A 22571-nucleotide genomic window follows, 5' to 3' on the forward strand; every position below is an offset into this window, starting at 1 on the left:
TGTGCAGCCATTACCACTGTTCATTTCTAGAACTTTTTCATTACCCCCAAACAAAAACTGTACCCATTAAGCAGTAACTCTCCATTCCTCTTCCCAGACCCTGGTAACCTTTAGTGTACTTTCTGTGTAAATTTGCCTAAATTTCTTTTTTTGTGTAAACTCTCTAAAATTGTATTTCGTTAACAGTTTTGAGATTAGCTTTGAGAGGTTAAGATTTAGTAATACATCTGCTGTATTAAAATTTTATTACGAAATTTCTAATGATAAGGCAGAGTGTTTAACATATAATGGACCAGAGAAGCAGTATAGAATTGTGCATTTGGAGTAATCTCACTTAAGGAGAAATAAAGAGTGGCTCAAGATACATAAATTGGCTGTCTCTGGGTTGTGATACTATAGATGTTAAAAAAAAAATTACTTGCTCTGTTTTCCTATTCCTCAGTGGTTACTGTTTATTGTTTTTGTCATCAGTGGGAAAGAACCAAAAAATAGTAAAGGAAACATTAAAACTTAAATGGATCTCCACTTTAGGAATATCCTGTTTATGAACCTAATCAGTTTGAGAATAAATAGTAATTTTTTGACAGTGGTTCAAATTGTAGGCTTATTCACTCTTTTTCTTTAAAGATACCCCTGGGCATGGAAGTGGATGGGCTGAGACTCCTCGAACAGATCGAGGTGGAGATTCCATTGGTGAAACACCAACTCCTGGCGCCAGTAAAAGAAAGTCACGTTGGGATGAAACACCAGCTAGTCAGATGGGTGGAAGCACTCCTGTTCTGACCCCCGGAAAAACACCAATTGGCACACCAGCCATGAACATGGCTACCCCTACTCCAGGTATGAACTTTATCATAAGAAATAATTTTTTCCCCTGTTAATATTTTGAATTTTTTCTTTGTGGTTTTTTCTTAATTAATGCCCAATTTTTAGCAAGAATAACAGGATATAAAAAGAAGTCTTGCTTTGAGTTTATAATATAAAAACTATTAAATGTTAGAATGATCTTAACTGTCTTATATCCCAAGGACTTATGTATGATGAAGTACACTATGTAGATTGTTACAGAAATTTGCTTTTTTGGTAGGTCACATAATGAGTATGACTCCTGAACAACTTCAGGCTTGGCGGTGGGAGAGAGAAATTGATGAGAGAAATCGCCCACTGTCTGACGAAGAATTAGATGCTATGTTCCCAGAAGGATATAAGGTAATAACAGTGAATACAAATGTGGTTTTTAGGATGTGGATTTTATTTTAAATATTCTTTGAAAAATATTAACTGATCAAGTCTGCATTGACCTTTTCCAAATTTACTACTACTATTTCATTCTTTAGCTATTTCCAAGTATATTTCATTTCCAAAAAGTCATAGAGATGAAAAGAAATGAATGACATGAAGCTTTTCTTACTTCTGGAAGATGAGAACTCTCAAGGACTTCTAGGACCATATTTAAGAACTGCTCCCTTAGGGGTGTAGAATAGCTTGCTGCTTCAGTTTATCAGCAGCCCCAAGATTAAGCTCATATTAAATCACGGTTATTTTACTTGGTGCCTCACAAGATCTTGTGTATTTAAGTTCATGGGTTGCCAGTGAACACAAACAGTGTTCTTTCTTTATCGTAACAACTTTAAGTTTGTTTTAAACTATAAAATCTTGTAGGTACCTGGGACTCAGGGACCGTTTGCTGATCTGAAGTGGGTCATATCTGATGTTATAACCAAAGTTGGAAACTAAATCATTTGGTGGCCTTTATATAAAGAACCTTTTCTGCCAAGGCCTATTACTTTTTAACAGTTTGTATGCTTGTTTGTGTTTCCCCTTGCCCCCTCATTAGGTTTGTGTTAGAGTATTTGTTTCAAGTATGCATGAATTACTGCTTTATAACTTCTTATAGCCTCCATGTAATGCTGTGGCTATAGTCACTTTACAACCTGCTATTGACTGCCTGCGTGTCTGTCTCAGTTGTATTCATTGACTTCTTTATTAATAGGAGGGAAAAATCATCTTTGTGAGTGTTTAGTGAATTTTTTTGTTTTAGTCAAATGGTGTGTATTCTACAGGGCTTTGGTAAATATTTTGGTTTTAGTTTTTATGCATTTAACTCATTTTTGTTGAGTGACTTAAATATTAAGATTTCCTTTTACAGTGCAGAAATTTATGTGAAGAATCTTTGTTTTTATTACTAAAATATAATCTTTCACATATTATGTGCACTTTGTGAGCTTATTTCCATTTATGTGGCATTGGTTCACCAACGTGTTTATATAGAGTAATATTTGATCAGAATTTTATAAGCCCATTTTGTGTGTATCCTCATTTCCCCACACTCCTAATACAGTTAATTTAAATTTAAATTTGATGAGCTATATTAATATTTGTCATATATTTTAAATTTATAATTAAGATAGAAAAACTGAATCGATGTTAATTTTTGTCTCTAAGCAGAAAGCGTAAGTGCAAATATTATTCATTTATGCAATTCTTTACTATATAAAGTTAAGAAAATCCTAAACTGTTTTTTAATCGTATTAGGTACTTCCTCCTCCAGCTGGTTATGTTCCTATTCGAACTCCAGCTCGAAAACTGACAGCAACTCCAACACCTTTGGGTGGTATGACCGGTTTCCACATGCAAACTGAAGATAGAACTATGAAAAGTGTTAATGACCAGCCATCTGGAAATCTTCCATTTTTAAAACCTGATGATATTCAGTACTTTGATAAACTTTTGGTAAGTGACAGTAGCAGAAATAAAATATTTTTATTTAGCAGCTACAAATCATAGTATCTACACCTACCTTAAAATTTTTTACTTTTTACTGTTAGGTTGATGTTGATGAATCAACACTTAGTCCAGAAGAGCAAAAAGAGAGAAAAATAATGAAGTTGCTTTTAAAGATTAAGAATGGAACACCTCCAATGAGAAAGGTAAGTACCAGTTTATTAAATCATCATGTTCATTATAATTATATGTTTAGAAATTTCTAATTAACTTCTTCATCTTTACCAATGGCAGAGTATAAGCGAGAGAAAGGTGTGTGAAGGATTTAGCTTTTTCATCAGAGATTTTATGCTAATAAGGATATTGAAAAAAAGAGATCCTCCATATTATCCTCAAAACCTTTTAAACATGCTGGAGATTCTAAGGTCTAATTAGTGGAATTATGTGGGGAATTGTATTAGAATCATATGTGGCATGAAGATGGGTGATCCTTTAGGGAAGGTTAAGGAATTTTGTATTATACCCTTGTGACTCTTGCTCTATTATCCTTTTGAATTAACTGAAAACATTGAGCCTTCATCACAGGAATTCATACCTCAGTAATTTTGAATTCCTACTGTTTTAATTCCTACTATTACTCTATGTAAAATGTCTGGGAAGTTTACATTAAAATACTCAGTTACAGAAAACCATGGAGTAATTAATTTGCTCATTCAGAACACTTATAAAGAAACAACCTTTTACTCTTTTCATTCAGGCTGCGTTGCGTCAGATTACTGATAAAGCTCGTGAATTTGGAGCTGGTCCTTTGTTTAATCAGATTCTTCCTCTACTGATGTCTCCTACACTTGAGGATCAAGAACGTCATTTACTTGTGAAAGTTATTGATAGAATATTATACAAACTTGATGACTTAGTTCGACCATATGTGCACAAGGTTTGTTGTTATCAATTTGTGTTTCTAATGATCTGATATTTTTAAAAATAAAAGGAATTCATGGATTTCCCCCCTCCCAGCTTATTATTAGGTGTATTTGTGAAGTTTTAACATTCTAAAAAAGTAATAGCTGATGCTATACATTTCTAATAAAAAGGGAAATTTCAACCCCTTTCAAGATACTTGTTTAACCAATGTTAAATTTACATGCCCTCCCAGACCTTTTTCTTTGCACAAGTGTATTATCACACACATATAAATAAATACATACATAAATAGATTTAACTTTTTGCCATCTTATAGAATGGGTTCATATTATTCATATTTTAAAATTTGCTTTTGTTGATATTAGGATGAGAAAATGTATGTTTTCTGTACCATGCCATTTAGTACTAAGGACCATCTTTTTACTGATGGTAATTATGGCTTAGAATTATAAAATCCAGTTACAGGGTAGTGTGTGTGTGTATTTAATAGTCTGTGTGGTTAACAATTCTCCCAAATATCTTTATATGGAGTTTGAAATTGTGTGATTAAAATTCTTAATTTGTCCCTTGACTAACATAGTCCTCATAAATTTCTATATGTAGTCTGCTACATGAACGTTGCGTCAGTAATTGGTGTGAAAATGTAGCTCCTTCTCTTTTTCAGATCTTAGTGGTCATTGAACCATTGTTGATTGACGAAGATTACTATGCCAGGGTGGAAGGTCGAGAGATTATTTCTAATTTGGCAAAGGTATTTATATTTCTGGAAAAGAACATTTTATATTTGGGTTTTTTTTCTTTTTAATTGTTTTTGAGGGGAGAATTAGATTTATATTTATACATACATACATACATACATACTGGGGATTGAACCCAGGACTTCATGCACATTGAGCATGCACTTTACCACTGAGCTATAGCCTCCTCCCAGTTTTATATTTGTTGATTAGATTATTTGACTATAGAAGGAAATAGTTGAGAGTTAATGTTACCTTTTTTCTTGCACTTCTAGGCTGCTGGTCTGGCTACTATGATCTCTACCATGAGACCTGATATAGATAACATGGATGAGTATGTCCGTAACACAACAGCTAGAGCTTTTGCTGTTGTCGCCTCTGCCCTGGGGATTCCTTCATTATTGCCCTTCTTAAAAGCTGTGTGCAAAAGCAAGAAGTCCTGGCAAGCGAGACACACTGGTATTAAGATTGTACAACAAATAGCTATTCTTATGGGCTGTGCCATTTTGCCACATCTCAGAAGTTTAGTTGAAATCATTGAGCATGGTGAGTTGTAATGTAACTTTGTCTATCTTATAAGACAGGTTTCCTGAAAATTAGGCTCTTGATTTTTGGAGTGAGAAATAGAAGTGAACTACATAAACACCATATAGTTTATGATGGAATTTGTAATATGAGCTGCTAATAAGCTGTGGTTTATACTGGCTTTTGCCTAGTTTTGTCTAATGTGAACAGATTCTGCAGTTTGACTAAATGGTTAGATACATTGCTAGAATCTTGATAATGATATGAATTAGGTAATGTTGCTTAGTTAAAACCTGTGTTTGGTTTTTTTATAGGTCTCGTGGATGAGCAGCAGAAAGTTCGGACCATTAGTGCTTTGGCCATTGCTGCCTTGGCTGAAGCAGCAACTCCCTATGGTATTGAATCTTTTGATTCTGTGTTAAAGCCTCTATGGAAGGGTATCCGCCAACACAGAGGAAAGGTAGATCCACCAATTTGATTTCTTTTTTCTTTTTATTTCTATTCATTGAAGTTAAAGTGATTTAAGTGTAATTTACTAAGTATGTATGTATTTTTTAACATTAAAACAGGGTCTGGCTGCTTTCTTAAAAGCTATTGGATATCTTATTCCTCTCATGGATGCAGAATATGCCAACTACTATACTAGAGAAGTGATGTTAATTCTTATTCGAGAATTCCAGTCTCCTGATGAAGAAATGAAGAAAATTGTGCTGAAGGTAATTGTTACAAATTATTAATTGTTCAAGATTTGTTAGTCTAACTTGGGGTGTGTATCATGGTTCAAGAGAATTTTATATCATTAAAAAAATACTATATACTAAACCAGGACTCTGGTTACTTTTATTATTTTTTAATGTTTTAGGTTGTAAAGCAGTGTTGTGGAACAGATGGTGTAGAAGCGAACTACATTAAAACAGAGATCCTTCCTCCTTTTTTCAAACACTTCTGGCAACATAGAATGGCTTTGGATAGAAGAAATTACCGACAGGTAAGCTTTTACTATAAAAAATTAAGTATTTTCAAAAATCCTTTCATCCCTAGGCATTATTACATTATAGCATTGATTAGAGAATATGCCATTGAAACCTGATTCATTAGATTAACTAGGGCGTTTTTACTATAGGGCCCAACCTACAGCTACTAAATGAGAAGTTCTGGGGAATGACTACTCAAAATGTGATCACGTGGGAGCTTGTTAGAAATGCAGAATATCAAGAGCTGCTCATCCTAGACTTATGAATCAGAATCTGTATTTTAATAAGATCCCCTAGTGATTCGTTTTCACATTAAAGTTTAAGAAGTAATGCTCTGGGGGATGGAATCAAGAATATGTGGTTTTTAAAAAGCTCGTACAGTAATTGTGATTAATTGGCTGAGTTTGGGAACCACTGTCCAGTGAAACTATGGGTACTTTTAATGATGGCCTTTCATTAAAAAGAAAAGTTTAAATTAAAAAAATCCTTCCAGCTGACCTTTAGTCAGTTAGAATGCATATTATACAAATTATTTTTTGCTCTGGGAACCTCACGGGTTGTTTGTGCTTGGTTGTGAAAGGAGATGGATTTTAGTCAGCCAGTTAACTTCCATTTTGATTTTGCATTCTAGGATAAATAGCTAACTATGAGTTGACATTTTTATCTAGTAAATGAACTCTTAATCTGGCTAGGTGAAGCATGAATACAGTCTTAACCTTAAATCACTTAGGTTTGGACTCATTTAAATTTTTTTGGTCACCTTTCTCTTAAAGTTTATAATAGGAGTCGACTATTGTCAGCGTGCTTACCAGCTGAATAGTATCTTTAGAATATTCCATTTTCATGATGTCTCTATTTCCTTGGAAAAGCAATAAGTTAAATGATATTTTTCCTTCTCTTTTTAGTTAGTTGATACTACTGTGGAGTTGGCAAACAAAGTAGGTGCAGCAGAAATTATCTCCAGGATTGTGGATGATCTGAAAGATGAAGCTGAGCAGTACAGAAAAATGGTGATGGAAACAATTGAGAAAATTATGGGCAATTTGGGAGCAGCAGATATTGATCATAAACTTGAAGAACAACTGATTGATGGTATTCTTTATGCTTTCCAAGAACAGACTACAGAGGTAATGATACTAGTTAATGGCAAGTTGCTACTGACTTTCATATTTGTAAAACATATTTTCAAGCAACTGTTATCACTAAAGTAATTAAATTTGAAATAATTTTTTAAATGCTCATGTTCTCATTTAGTTGGCTACAAAGAAGTATTCTTTTACCTCAGAATTTTAGGTTAGATTTTTAAAAACTATTAATGTATTTCAATTGTTTAGTCACACTGAATTCTTGTTCACATTGAATGTAGTTTGTTTTTTTTTAAGGGGGGAGTAGTTAGGTTTATTTAGTTATTTTAATGGAGGCACTGGGGATTGAACCCAGGACCTCATGCATAAATACTAAGTATGTGCTCTAACCACTGAGCCATACCCTCCCCCCGAATGTAGTTTTTTAATTTAACTTTTTGTTTGTTTTTTAGGACTCAGTAATGTTGAACGGCTTTGGCACAGTGGTCAATGCTCTTGGCAAACGAGTCAAACCTTATTTGCCTCAGATCTGTGGTACAGTTTTGTGGCGTTTAAATAATAAGTCAGCAAAAGTTCGGCAACAGGCAGCTGACTTGATCTCTCGAACTGCTGTTGTTATGAAGACTTGTCAAGAGGTAAGCTTTTGTATCAGATTCTTATTTCTTCACCAAAAGGAGTAATGTAAGCAGTAACATTTTTAACTTTTTTTTAATTACAGGAAAAACTGATGGGGCACTTGGGTGTTGTTTTGTATGAGTATTTGGGTGAAGAGTACCCTGAAGTCTTGGGCAGCATTCTTGGAGCACTGAAGGCCATTGTAAATGTAATAGGTATGGAATTTGCTGGTCATGTAAGAATTTTTAATTTTGTTTTTTTTTTAAACTTTCTTTGGCTTTTTGAAAGTAAAGTACAGAATCCTACTTAGGAGTTGAGTCTCTGATACCTTTTTTAACCACTGAAAGTTTCAGTTGGGAATGTCATAAGAATCTTACCTCCCAAAACCCATTTATCTTTCACTTTAAAAGAGAAAAGAGGGCAAGATGAGGACCTGCAAGAGAGGAGGGAATAGTCACAACTCAGAAAACTCTTTTTAAAAAAGTCATGGGTTAGAGGACCCTAGTGAAAATAGTATCTCACCTAAAATACGTGGGAAGGGAGGTGGAGGGGACAGAGAACTCTGAAGTTTTAATTTAGCTTTAGGATCAAATATATATTTAATTCAGACTTGATTATGTTAGGTTTTCCTGCTTGTTATCAAACTCAAGGAACAATAACCAGGGAGAAAAGTGACTTGATCAAATAATCTCATTTTTATTTAGTTCCAGTTCTGTAAAACTATCCGTTCAATTTCTTAATCCAAAGTTAAAACACAGCTTTATTACAAATGCTGTCAGGCATGCATGAACAAAGCTTTTATTCTTTAAGGTCCTTATGATGGAGCAAACAAATGGTCTCCTGTTTTATCCGTCATTATAATTGAATGTAATTATTGCAAAAATAACTTGTGCAGAGGTTGGAAGGGCAGAAATAACCTATCAGGAGGTCAAAATAGCTGGCTGTGATAGCCACTGTTTTTCTCATTTTGGTAAGAGGTTTTTATGCAGTATAGGAGATCTGTGAACCATTGCATTTACATATAATCACTAGTTCAGCCCTGTCTTCTATACTTGGAGATACTTGCCAAAAATTAGTTACTGGGCCACTTGAGGGCTCTGGTTTGCAGGGAGTTGTAAACCATATTATTGGTCAGAGCAAGCAGTTCTAGTTAGAGCAAGAGCCCCTGCCAGCTGCCTCCTTTTTTCTCTCTTCATAGGTGTAAATACCATCCAAGTATGCCCTGCATTGCAGGGAGACTGGAGATCTGTTTGTTTTGCAGTTAAAGGGTAAGGGGGCCCTTTCTGGAAAATTTTGCTTTAATTTACATGTCTACCTCTGGCTTACATTGTTGTGTATGGCCGGAACATAAGCTGTCCCCATATTTAAATGTCAGTGTACAAATACATTTCAGAACCAAATAAAACTTTTTTTTGTTGTTGAGTATCCATCATTCTTTAAATCACTTCACTAATTTCTTTCATTTCTTTGCATAATCAGAAGTTGTTAATAAAGAGTTAAAAACAATTCTGCATTTGGTCAGAATTTGGGGCTTTTTCTTTCCATAGGCAGCTGTAAGTTTATATTTATGTCTAGTCATGTATATTACTTGCTGAATAAAAGGTGTAGTGAACCGAGGTTGTAGTTCAAATGTTAATTGATAGTGTGTTGACTTCTATTAAATAGGTATGCATAAGATGACCCCACCAATTAAAGATCTGCTGCCTAGACTCACCCCCATCTTAAAGAATAGGCATGAGAAAGTACAAGAGAATTGTATTGATCTTGTTGGACGTATTGCTGATAGGTAAGCAGATTACCTAAATATTTTTTAAGCAGTATTGGTTTTCACATTTAGCAACTTTCTATTCACTTTGCAAATCTGCTTAATGTTGCTAGTGTGAGTATATATGGTCAGTCTATCCAGTATTAATACTTTCAGTGAAATTTCAGTTTGGATGGTAATGAGGGAATGGCAGTATATTTTTAAAACTAAACCATCCTTTCTGAACAATAGTACTACTTATGTTTAATGCTTAAATGGATTGGTAATCATGTTTTGAGAACTGAATTTGCAGATTTACCTTTTGAAACTTCTTGTCACCAAAAATTTAACTTTTTTTTAAAACTAGGGGAGCTGAATATGTATCTGCAAGAGAATGGATGAGGATTTGTTTTGAGCTTTTAGAGCTCTTGAAAGCTCACAAGAAAGCTATTCGCAGAGCCACAGTCAACACGTTTGGTTATATTGCAAAGGCCATCGGGTGAGTAGTATTTACTTGTTTTTGTTGTTTGTGTGTTTTTACTTTACAGTAAACCTGTTGTGTTGACGCTTCTATTTCTGTAGAAATCTCTTAAAAGCATGTGAGTAAGGCAAAATTAGAATGGACTTTTACCACTGAACTTCAGGTTTTGAAAAGGTTTCTTAAATTTTAAATTGAATTAAAATAGTAGAAGGTTTTCAGATTTCATTTCATCATACCTCATTATTTTTAGAGAGGGAAACAGTATCATTTCAGAATAATCTCAAATTTTGTTGGTCCTCTTAAAATATTAAGGCCAGTTCTTAATAAAACAAGTAACATAATTCAGTTCTCATGTTACTCTGCTTTATGTGTTTTAAAACCTTTTTTTAAATGAATCAACAGACAACTGAATTAACAGCTATTTTGTTAGATATTTGGGGTTATTTGCTTCCACTCCACCACAGCCAAACTAGAAGAAAGTCATTGTAGGAAATGAGATACTTCATTTCATGTATGTGTATGGCTTAATAACAAAATATTTTCAAGCAGTGCAGCGTTAACAAAAATCATATTAGAGTCTCCCTACCCTTCTTTTGATAGCTGTAACACTTATTTCATCCGTGATGTAGTCAAGAAATTTGCAATGAATAGCTGTTGTGCTAACTTTTTAGCTCCTGTGTCCCTCTTAAGTTTGTGGTAAAATAAATGCTTAAAGAAGAAGAAGAAATGTAGTAAAGGTGTGGGGGGTGAAAATAAAGGAAAACAGGTTGTATGGGAGACCACAGTTTGGATACTACTGTAAGGTTGCCTAGCTCTAATTGCTGTGTTCTGGCCACTCGAATTACTCAGTCTAAACATTGAATGAAATTTTTTTTGTATTTCAGGAAATTTACTAAAGACCGTAAATGACATTTGAGAATGAATGCATCCATTTGAACTTTTCCATGAAAGTGAACATTTTAATTTAAATGAAGTTTTTAAGTAGAAGCAATAATGTCAGTGACTTAAAAGTAGTGTATTTTATCATAAAATTACTAAGCTCCCAGCAATTAATTACTTAGCATAAAGTTTCATTCTTTTGTATTTTTTCTTCCCTCCAAAATTTTTTTTGACTTGTAATCTAACAGTTTGCTGACAAATTTATTGTTTTCCAGCCCTCATGATGTATTGGCTACACTTTTAAACAACCTCAAAGTTCAGGAAAGGCAGAACAGAGTTTGTACCACTGTAGCAATAGCTATTGTCGCTGAAACGTGTTCACCCTTCACAGTACTGCCTGCCTTAATGAATGAATACAGAGTTCCTGAACTGAATGTTCAAAATGGAGTGTTAAAGTCACTTTCCTTCTTGTTTGAATATATTGGCGAAATGGGAAAGGACTACATTTATGCTGTAACACCACTACTTGAAGATGCTTTAATGGATAGGTAAGTGACTTGAACTAAATGCAAGAAAGTTATAATAATTCTTTTATTTTAGAACTTACTGAAGTAATGACCTGTTTGTTGTCATGCACTTAAAGAAGGGACTGCTAGCTTGGATTTTTATGAAACTGTAATTATGATTATATATACTATAGTGGTTCCCCAAATTTTCTTTTCCAAGTGTCCCCTCCTCTTTTTAATCCCCTCTTATATCTATTAGGCTGAATACATTTTGAAAAGCAGCAATTGATCAAATTTTGTTTTAAAAATTAATTTATATCATATAATTGATGAGCATGCACTTACTGGTGTGCCAGAGACCTGATCTTTTATGGCAGGTGAAGTAGAGATTTCTGTTAGGCTTTTAAACTATGGAACACAGCCTGCCCGTCCTGCCCGAGCCACACTATTCCCATTGCAGGCCCCTACTTATTCAGATGGTGGCCATTAATAAAGTATGGCTTGATAGGATTGATAGAGTTCTGATACCTTTAACCATCTAGGCAGACATAATAACTTTAAACACAAAAGCTACTTAAGAACATGTAAGAGAAAGTTCAAAGTCCAAGTAGTAAGGGAAAGGACTGTTTCATTGGCTCTTTATTTTTCAGGAAGGATAAGTTATTCAACTTAGAGCTCATTCAATTACTCAGTTACTCTTAGGTGCATATTAAAGTTACTTATTGACCTTCCAAAAGGGAGACTTAACAGGACTCAGCAAGTTACCACAAGGTCTATATGGAAGACATGGAGACAGAGTAAGAATCATGCTCTCTAAAAGTCTGACCATCTGGGGTCCATTTAAGTGGGAGTAACTCATACTTGCTCCATATTCAGTGAGGTGTGCCTGAGCTTCATAGTGGAGTCATTGATGTATATGACCTGCAGTTAAAGGTTATGTGCTGTCTGACCTCAGATGGCCCTCATTCTGCCTATGGAATGTATATCTCTCCAAGTAAACTCGCTTTCACTTAAAAAAAAAAATTAAAAAATTATGTTGTATGTACCAAGTAGTTGAGTAACTCCATCAAAAATTACTAAATGAAAACATTACTTTAGTTGGAAAATGTATTTATTAAGGAGGAGTATAGCTTCACTACGATGCCTGGTAGATTATTATAATAAAATAACAGAAATAAGGGTGTGGTAAGTTCAGGTGTTCTGGTTTTTTTGTTGTTGTTTTTTTCCTTTTATACCTTTAAGATATTCTTCTGCCTTTGAGAGTAAAGAGTGTGAGCTTGTTTTTATACCCACTACCAACTCACATGGTGTTTGTACTCAGTTGAATAATTGTGGAATGGATAACTTGATGGTTAGTCATAAATTTAGTTAAACCATGAGAGGTGATAAGAGTTGTTATTTCTGTAGGTTTGAGAAATTATTGGTCCTTCTCTTCCTTTCCCCAGATTGAGTTCTTGAATGAAACTTTAAAAATCTACAAGAGAATGGATTTAATCTCAGTTGTGTTTATTGTATACTAGTATTTAATTACTTCAAGATTTTAAATTTACAGGGTTTAAAATGAGATATTACTGTTAATCATTTACATGTAAGACCATGTATCCCCCTTTTAGAAGCATACAGAAATACACTGTTCAGGGCTCTTACTCATACTACTTTCAAAGGAGAATATGGCTTGTTTTTGAGCCATGGTGAGGTTTGAGTCATTAAAACAAGTTCTCAAGTAGAATTATCAGTCGTTCTAAAAGCATTCTATATCAGATACATAAGGTGTAAAGATACCCTGCATCCATTCCATGCATTGAATTTGTGATTTAGTTTCTAATGGACAGGCAAGTATTTTCTGTGAAACAGAGACTGTATCTTGACAAAGAGCTTTTTCCCCCTCCCTGTTCCAGGGACCTTGTACACAGACAGACGGCTAGTGCGGTGGTGCAGCACATGTCACTTGGGGTTTATGGATTCGGTTGTGAAGATTCGCTGAATCACTTGTTGAACTACGTATGGCCCAATGTGTTTGAGACATCTCCCCATGTAATTCAGGCAGTTATGGGGGCCCTGGAGGGTCTGAGAGTTGCTATTGGACCATGCAGAATGCTTCAGTATTGTTTACAGGTAGGTTCAAGATTTTTAAAAGATACTCACTGAACAAAGTAACTTAGTTGAATTATGTCTCTGTTCTAGTTATCAGGAGGGTATATTTGTGCTGTATGGGAAGACAGTCGTGGAGGGGGAGGGAGGATTAGATTTTGTCTTTGCCCATTGCAGTTTTGTGCAATTGTCAGGTTTTTTTTTCCTCTTAAATGTTTCAAACCATATCTTTATGGTTTTTTGTTTGTTGTGTTAAGGTTATGTATTTCTTGAAATAATGTAACCTTTTAATTATTCTAGGGTTTGTTTCATCCAGCCCGGAAAGTCAGAGATGTATATTGGAAAATTTACAATTCCATCTACATTGGTTCACAGGATGCTCTCATAGCACATTACCCAAGAATCTACAATGATGATAAGAACACCTATATTCGTTATGAACTTGATTATATCTTATAACTTTATTGTTTATTTTGTGTTTAATGCACAGCTGTTTCACACCTTAAACTTGCTTCAATTTGGTGATGTAAACTTTTAAACATTGCAGATCAGCGTAGAACTGGTCAGTAGAGGAAGAGCTAGAAATCCAGTAGCATGATTTTTAAATAACCTGTGTTTGTTTTTGATGTTAAACAGTAAATGCCAGTAGTGACCAAGAACACAGTGATTACACACACTATACTGGAGGGATTTCATTTTTAATTCATCATTATGAAGATTTAGAATTCATTCCTTCTGTTTAAAGGGAATGTTTAATTGAGAAATAAACATTTGTGTACAAAATGCTAACTTGTGTGTGTTTTTTGAACATGACTTGTAAAATGCGGAACTTTGATAAAGTATTGGTTTGTGTAGAATAAGTGGCTCAATATCATTTTCTGTCACTTGGTTTATAGAAAGTAGTTAGCAGAATGCAAACTATATAAAGTGATGGCATCCTTGTCAAAATTCCATTTTCTGTTAATAATGATATTGAGAAGAGTAGCTTTGGGGTGTTCACCTCAAACTAGCACAACCCTTCCATCACCATAGAAGATATAGCACCTTTGCTGAACTGTCTTGAAATATTATTTTGCACTTACATAGCGCCTTTCATCGCTTGATTTCTCAAAATGCTTTATGAACATGTTTAAGGAAAGTGATTCATGTCATGTCCGACTCTTGATTCTGTTTAGAACGTGGGGAAGGTATCTTTAAAACCGCTTGCTACCTAAGTAATGCTAATAGAATAAGACAATCTTCGGGCTCTTTTCCCATGTCATAAGCCACTCCTCAACAATGTATTTAGTAAATACCTGTTGAGCACCTACTGTATGTATACCAACCATTCTGTTTAGTTGTAGGGGATGCAAAGGTGCTTTTGACCTGCCCCCTCGCCCTTTAGAAATGCCGTATGATGGAAAGGAAGAGACATCTAGCTACAGGTTACTTACGTACTTACGTTACCCAGTGGGCACAGCTGAAACGTCTAGGTTTGCGTAGTTTTACAGTTAGCAATCAGCTAAGCTGATGTATAGGTGTCGAGCATAAACTGAGACGCCATTTAAGTCTAGAGGAACCAAGCTTTAAGGCAGTACTTACCGTTTTTTGTATAATAAAGTATATTTTCAGTTTTTCCTAATTTTCTGGCCAAAAATTTCTTAGTTTTAGTCATTTTACTTTCCATAGCTATTTTAATTTTGTCTCCTTATGAAATAGCACTTCTCTGAACTCTAATGGGAAATGAGCTTCTGCAGCATCCTAAGCAGGGGATGCCTCTGCTGCAGTAAGAGCAGTGTTCCGAGACTGCGAGGTCTGTTCCTTGAACTGTTAATACTTGGGTCTTCCTGTTTTGGAGGCTTGAGAAACGGCTTGTAATTCACTGACTTGTACAAAATGGATACTGATCATTAGTTGATTGTCCAGGCAGAGTTGGTAACTCATTATTGTTTCTTGTGTGACGTAAGGTGTCACGTGTCAGTGTGTACTTAAATTTCCAAAATTAATCTTAAGTTTTTGTAACAGTAACCCTCATGCAACTTTAAATCTTGGCCGTTCTCTATACTTGTTGCCAAATGGGCTTCAGTAATTACTAATCACGAAAATTGAAGAATACAATTAGATTTCAAAGCCAAAATTTGATTTTAAACAAGTCTTGGGAAAATTTAGTTACATTTTCACTTCAGGTAGTTGTATAACTTCAATTTGCTTGGGCCCTTGCTCTTTATATAAAACATCCATGCTTTGTAGTGGCAGTGTGGAGCAAAGGAGACTACACCGTAAGTGACTTTTTACTGATAAAAAATTTGAGAACAGAGAGGTGAGGCCAATACTGAAGCTTGCTTACGATCTTAAAAGTTGGGACCAAATAGAGGCTCACAGATGTTTGGGTTATTTTATATGCTTATTGAATAAAGAAAGCATTTTGTGATATACTCACGTGAAAGACGCTATGTGAAATTTTAACTATCTTTCAAAGACTTTTTCTTTCGCGTTTTCTTTGGTGTTTCTTAAAGCCAAACCTAAGCAGGAAGAAATTATTGTTCTTAAGGGGATAGTGGGTGGGTTTTTCTCTGGGCTTTTGTTGGTTTTTCTGTGGGCCCTCTAATGGAATTGATCTCTTTGGCTGTTCAATTTTTTTCATATTGTATTTTTTAAATTTGTTGTACGGTGCCCTGTGAGCATCAGGTACTACCAGATGAATAAAACTTATTATATCTAAAGTCTTAGACCAGTTTTTAATCTTAGTTGACTTTGTATTGTTATCATACTATGTTGTGGTTATGCCACTTTGATAATGAGCTTGTGTTGTTTTCCAAACAAGAGAATTTAATGTTGAAAAACCAAAAAGCTTTTTCTTTAAAAGAAGCTGAAAAAGACAGCTGCAGCGACATAGGTTCAGTCGTTTGGTTCTTTGATGTTTAGTGCTTAAATCCCGCAAGGTTGGATGAAGCAGAAACTGCAGCTGTCACAGTATTTTTCAGTCTTGGCATTGTTGACATTTGGGACCAGACATCATTGTGAGTTCCTGTCCTGGGCGTTGTAGGCTGTTGGGCAGCATCCCTGAGTACCCAGTAGATGCCAGTAGCACCCCGCCCTAGTTGTGACAACCAAATATGCCTCCAGATGCTGTCTCATGTACCTTAAGGCAGAGTCTCCCTAGCTTGAGAACCATTTTGAGACTTGTTTAATTTAAGTAGTGCTCGCATATGGCTGATAAAGTCAAAGTATGGTATAAAAAACATTTTAGGCAGCAGTTACCTTGAAAGTAAGTAGAAATACCTTTACACAAATAAACACCTACATTGGGTAAATCTCTGCATTGGTCCTGGGAAAAGCACGCTGAAAACACGTAAGATGTTGACTGCTCTCTGGTCCTCGGAGTAGCTTGTGACAGTTGGAGCCAGGTGCACAGCACGGACAGGAGCTCCAGCTGCTTGGTGTGCCACTTTGCAGTTTTTAGGGCCCTGGTTGTCACTTGTGAGGTGGGGTGTGTAGTGTGGCTGGAGGAGGAGGGCAGGCAGGACACAGACCCTTGGTTTTTCCCTATTAAAAAAATGTGGATAGGAAGCTGTAGAATTTAGAATTTAAGATGACTCAGAATTTAAGACTCAGTAAACTCTAGAAGAGGTAGGTTAGTGCTTATGCTAGAAAAGCTGAGATTTCAAAGTTTATTCTTAATAGTTTATCATTTTATAATCCAAAGATTATAAAAGGCATGCTTGCATGTCATGTTGGACAAATACAACTTTGTTAAATTTGGGGGGAAGTTTTTACCGAGTGAGAGGTGCTGGAGGGGATTTATGTTATCCTGGAGTATGTTTGTGCTAGAAAGAAAAAAGTAGCATAAATTGTTCATTGTTCCTATATCTTAACTGCTCCCAAACTTAAAAATTTTCAAACACTGAGAAAAGTTGAAAGAATAGTACAGTGCACACCCATCTATCATCCACCTACATTCAACAATGAAGATTTTGCTGCCTTTGCCCTCTCTAATATAATTTCATGAAATAATTTTCTATCAGTATTACTTTAAAGAAATTTAGACTAGATAAAATAGAAAAGGAGGCTGATGAGCAAAAGGAAACAGGTAATAATGTGCTTCTGAGGAGGTGGAAGTCAGGGCACAGACGGAGGAAGTTTCTTGGACAGGAAGAGAAACATCTTTCCCTGAGTCCATAAGGAAGACGATGTGAGATTGTAGGCATGAAAAGTTTGTCCATGTCATGACAGCATCAAAATATACAAATGGTTTTATTGCTGCTTTAGAAACAAGTGAGGAAAATTAGACATACAAAAATACTCAAACCAAAAAGTTTTGAAACCTGATGCAGTTTAACAACTGGTGTCTGTAGTATGTAACATGCACACAATGTGTAATATGTATACAATGTGTATACATTGTATGTATGCTCTGCATACATGCTCTGCATAGTTTGGATCACCAAAGCAGAATATACACATTTGGGAATAAAATCACTTAGCTCCAATATGATCACCAGGGAAGAAATTCAGATGCCAAACGTCTAGGTCGTTGCTACTGAAAGTGTGGCCTGGAGATCAGAAGTATCAATGCTGTTTGGAGCTTTTTAGATATACTCTACCCCAGACCTGCTGAATTAGGATCTGCATTTTAATAAGATCCTTAGGTGATCTATATGTACATTATAGCTTGAGAAGCCATAGTCTAGGGTCTACTCAATTCTTAATGTGGTAGTGATACGGTAATGAAAGGGCAAGAGTTCCTATTATAGATGTGAAAGCAGGTTATTCCACAGACACAGATAGCCAAGGTGTGGTCAGAACCCCCTGAGGATGGTACCTTGCTGAAATCTGGGGAAAATCAATAGGGAGGGAACAAGAGAAGGAAAAATGTTTTTTGTTTTTGTTTTTTAATGTAGACTCAATTGCTTTTTCCAATAAGGCTGTGCTATGGACTGAATGTGCCCCCCAAAATTCATGTGCTGAAACCCTAATCCCTAACGTGATGGTATTAGATGGGCCTTTAGGAGATAAATAGCTCATGAGGGTAGAGCCCTCACAAATGGGATTAGTGTCCTGAGAAGGGATATGAGAGCTAACCCTCTCTCATTCTCCGCTTTGTCAGGATGCAATGAGAAGATGGCCACCTGCAAACTAGGCAGCATGCATGCCCTCCCCAGACAGTAGCGCCTGCTGGCACCTTGATCTTAACTTCCCAGCCTCCAGAACCATGAGGGAAAAATGTTCATTGTTTAAGCATCCCCCTCCCCAGCCCGTCTGTGGTATTCTGTTAGAGCAGCATGAGCTGAGACAAGCTGGTTCAGTCAGTGTCATTAGTAAACCTCATAGGTGCATTATCCACATTGCTTCTCCTACTTGTGGTCGACATTGGTTGTAGGAGAACCTTGGGCTGAAGAGATAGAGGCTCACTCTCTAGAGGCCCGTATGAGCTGGTATGGGACAAGAGCCAGACAGGCTGTTGAGAATCTTCTCCCTACCTGTACCATATCCTGAGGGAAAAGTGGAACAGGGAATCAACATAGCACCGGTTTACCAATTGGCTCTGGAGCTTACTGGGACTTGGATTTATAACTTGGGTAAGACACTTAGTGGCTTTATGACTTTGGGCAAGTTATTCGGCCTCTCTGTGCTTCAGTTTCCCAGATTCAGTTTCCTAATTTGTAGACCGAGGGTAATAGCAGTACTTCAATAATAATGGTGGTCCTTGTGAAGATTCTCTGAGATAATGCCTCTGATAAAATGCCAAAGCATAGTGCTTAACACATGTAACAGTGGTTGATGTTGATATAGCTTACTATTTTTATTATCATGAGGGAGGCGATCTCTTTTGTTATTGCTGAAATTGAAGGGGATGGAGATTGGTAGGTGGCTTGAGGAGAAGACTTTGGAGACAATTCTTGAGGGAGAATGAGAAGGAACTCATCAGGGACCTTTAGGATTGCCTGATAGTCCCACGGAATTGCAGGGTGTTCTCTAGTATTGCTCAACAGCCCGGGTGGATGGAGAAGGTATTTGGTTGGATTGATCTCAGGTGCAGCAGAAGGAGGATGAGGATTAGGGAACCGGGCTGAGTGCAATCGAAGACTTGCAAGCATAGGTTTACTGTTCAAATCTTCACATCATTTAGTAGAACTGGTGTCACACAGTGGTTAGAAGCACACTTCACTCCTCAAATTTTACTTCTTTGGAGATAATGACAGATTCTGCCTCAAGTACTTAACTAATGAGATATGCAGTGCAACATATTTTCATTTTCTGATGGGCATTTTTACGTTTTCAGTGCACTGAATAATCTTGAACAAATGACCTATTTGGCTTTTACGTTCATGAAATCATAGCTTTAAGGGGATTTCGGAAATGCATTCTCAGTGGTGTAAATGAAGCATCTACAACTTAAGTCACGAGGAGTTCGTTCATTTATTAATTCATTTGACAAATGTTTAACAAGTGCCAACTATTGCAAGGCCAGCTGCTCTAAATATAATTGAAAAGATCCTTCCCTGAAAGATGGTGAAGGAAATACTGAAGTAACGGTAAGAGGAGATAATGCCAAAACAAAGCTGTGGGTCAAGTTCTCAGTGAGTTCAGAGGACAGAGCTTCATGTGGGAGAGGGAGGAGAGAAAGTGTGGTTAGAAGGCAGCTTGAGGAGGGTGCACTTGAGCTTGTATTTGAGGAAAAGTTTGAATTGCACACATGGTATTAGAAGGGAAGGAGGAAAAACTTTGACAAAGTAATGGAAGCTTGGGTGGTGTCGAAGAAGGCTTGAGCCAGGGGCAGCCCTAGTGATAAGAAATAGTGGAAGATCAGATGTAGCCCCAGGAAGTTCGCACCAGTATCATATGTCTGCTCAACCTGAATCTCCAGCACCAAGTAGAATTCTTTCCTTACTAGGTACCCAATACATGTTTATTGAATAAATGAATGAATGAGGTGTATGTATTTGTGCTTCAGTTTATGGAAAGCCTCCAAGGCCATTCTTTGATCTTTGTAGGTAATGAGTAACCACTGGCCATTCAACATTCATTTATTCAACAAATATTTATCGAAGGTTTTCAAGTAGGGAAATGGCATGAATTGAACCATGCCGCAGGAGGATCAGTATTCCTTGTTCATTTCCTTACCTAAAGCATTTAGATGTATCTAAAGAGTGTGTCTAGCAAGTGTCCTCAGAGCAGAACTAGTTCAAAGAAGACCCTCAGATTGACTAAATCAGAGACCCCACCCAACACCTTTCTCCCTCCTCCTTCACTGTGACACTGGCCCTGCTGGTCACTGCCTCAACCTGGCCAACCACTGCAGAAGAACAGGGGCCAATTGGGGAAGGAATTGATATCAAGCTGGTTTCATGTTCTTCAGATTACTTACTTGTTTGCTACTTTCTCTAAAGGTCCAATCTTTCAGAGTCTGGAGGGTGTTAGAAAAATGATTTTTTATACCACACGGTATCTAGAATATTCTGTGCTTTTCAGGGGAAAACGGTTACTAGTGAACCTTTCGAAAGACCATGGCAAATTTCACTTGCAGACTAAGTGGCTTCCTGGACATTTTCCACATGAGAGTTGGGATGGATGAGCTGTCAGTGTTCTTCCTGAAGCATGGCACTACAGCACACTGGCTAGCCACCCCAGGAGATCATGGACACATGTCATACCAAGGTAAGGAAGCAGATGCAGTTAATGTGCTGCAAACTTTAATGATATTTCTGTCTCCACTCATAATTATACATGGATCCTATGTTTTGATATTTTTCTTAGAGAAGAAAAATAACCTCCTCTTGCTCTAGTATGATAAAGAAGGTTGTAATTAGATGTTAACGATATCAATCACCTCTGCCCAAGAAATATTATTAAAGGAGATCAAGCTACCTGGTCCCTCTGATGCAGTTACTGGGTCCAGTCCATGGAAGTTTTCCATGACCTGCCAGCATTCTCTGTCATCTTAAAGGGTCCCAGGTGATTTGGACTTCTGGGGAACAAAAAGAAAAAAAAAATGGCCTGAAAAGGGATGGATAATAGCTAATTACCACATAATATTATCTTGCATAGAAAAATAAAAGGACATGAAGGAAAATCCTAACGCAATGCTGTTTTCTTACTTATGTGCTGAAATTTTTGTCTCGCTGGTTTTAACAAGAATCACTTAATTGAGGCCTCGCTGGGAGAAGGGAATCATTCCTGACCTTGGCAAGGTCCTAAAACAGTGAGATAAGGCAAGTAAAGAATGTTATCATGATTAGAACCTTTGTGTTCAAAGGAAAGATTATGAAACCTATATTCATTCAGGAAGCAATTAAACAATATGCTTTACGTTTGATTAGTGCTTTATAATTTCCAAAGTGCTTTATCATCAATTTCCTTCTTCGTTCCTCACAATAGGCTTGTGAAGAATACATTTAGTATGCCCATTGTACAGAGAAGAAAATTAAGAGCTAGACAGGTTAAGTGGTAGAGTTATTATTTGAACCATGGCTGGGCTGGCTCCAAGCTGATGCTCTTTCCACTCGTGTGTGTATTCAGTGCCATTTGAAACTATTTTAAATATTGAAATTAGTTTTTTGACCCTGTTCTTCTAGACTAATGATAAATACATTTTTTTTGGAGGGGTATCATTTTTTTATTGAAATCCTTTAGGGCCAATAAAATCAAATAAGTCACTAGGAGACCAGGAGAATGGAAAATCTTATTACAGAGTATAGAAATAAATGTGTATTTAATGTTTAATAAAGAGTGAACTAAAGAGAAGGGAAAGAATAATGGAAAAAATTTGCCAAAAGGCTTTTCAAAGGGAAAACGTATGACTCACTGGAAGATGATGCACTAAATGGAAATGAGATAAATAATGGACGATTGTAAATGATTAATGCCTCGGTGCATGTGTACTCTAAAAAGGACAAAACTGCTTTCACAAGGTGAAGCAGTATGTCCAGCACTGAAGGGAAATGAGGGAAGTGGGCACTAAATTTTCAGTTTCTCTCATAGGTTGAGTTTACAAATCACAGGGTTTTTCCCCCTCACCACCCCTCACCCCTTGGTGTTTCTTTCTGTTGTCTTGTGAACAGTATCTCTGATTATGTGCAAATCTTTATTGGCAACTTAATGGCTTCCTTTCCTGATTCAAGTCTTGAGACAGTGTCCTTAGTTAGCTAACAAAGTATTTCACCTCCTGTGTATGTAAGTGGAATGCTTGCGGAACACAGGGCAGCTGCTGGCTGGACTCGCTGCTCTGCTGAATCCCTCTTGCTCTCCTTTGTCTAGACCTCTGACCCAGGCAGACTCTGAGGCAATGGGATGAAGTGGCCTCACA

General features: G+C 36.4%; 1 protein-coding gene across 4 annotated transcripts in view; it reads left to right on the forward strand.

Annotated features, from left to right (window-relative positions):
* Positions 1-15987, forward strand: part of SF3B1 (splicing factor 3b subunit 1) — a 46233-nt gene extending 30246 nt beyond the window's left edge. For 2 of the 4 annotated variants that reach the window (XM_031678068.2, XM_031678069.2), the window contains 18 exons: positions 628-840; positions 1088-1209; positions 2536-2733; positions 2829-2930; positions 3482-3661; positions 4313-4399; positions 4661-4931; positions 5225-5370; positions 5480-5626; positions 5773-5898; positions 6790-7011; positions 7422-7604; positions 7688-7799; positions 9250-9370; positions 9696-9827; positions 10964-11236; positions 13093-13309; positions 13586-15987. In XM_031678068.2, coding sequence (XP_031533928.2) covers positions 628-840; positions 1088-1209; positions 2536-2733; positions 2829-2930; positions 3482-3661; positions 4313-4399; positions 4661-4931; positions 5225-5370; positions 5480-5626; positions 5773-5898; positions 6790-7011; positions 7422-7604; positions 7688-7799; positions 9250-9370; positions 9696-9827; positions 10964-11236; positions 13093-13309; positions 13586-13744 — 3011 coding nt within the window. In that variant the 3' untranslated portion in view covers positions 13745-15987. Of the gene's footprint in view, positions 1-627; positions 841-1087; positions 1210-2535; positions 2734-2828; positions 2931-3481; positions 3662-4312; positions 4400-4660; positions 4932-5224; positions 5371-5479; positions 5627-5772; positions 5899-6789; positions 7012-7421; positions 7605-7687; positions 7800-8782; positions 8853-9249; positions 9371-9695; positions 9828-10963; positions 11241-13092; positions 13310-13585 lie in introns of those variants that run through there. The other 2 variants (XR_012072825.1, XM_072961530.1) reach the window with 2 other exon arrangements.
* The last annotated feature ends 6584 nt before the right edge of the window (positions 15988-22571 follow it).

This window comes from Vicugna pacos, chromosome 5 (genome assembly GCF_048564905.1).
Source record: "Vicugna pacos chromosome 5, VicPac4, whole genome shotgun sequence".
NCBI classification, from domain to species: Eukaryota; Metazoa; Chordata; class Mammalia; order Artiodactyla; family Camelidae; genus Vicugna; species Vicugna pacos.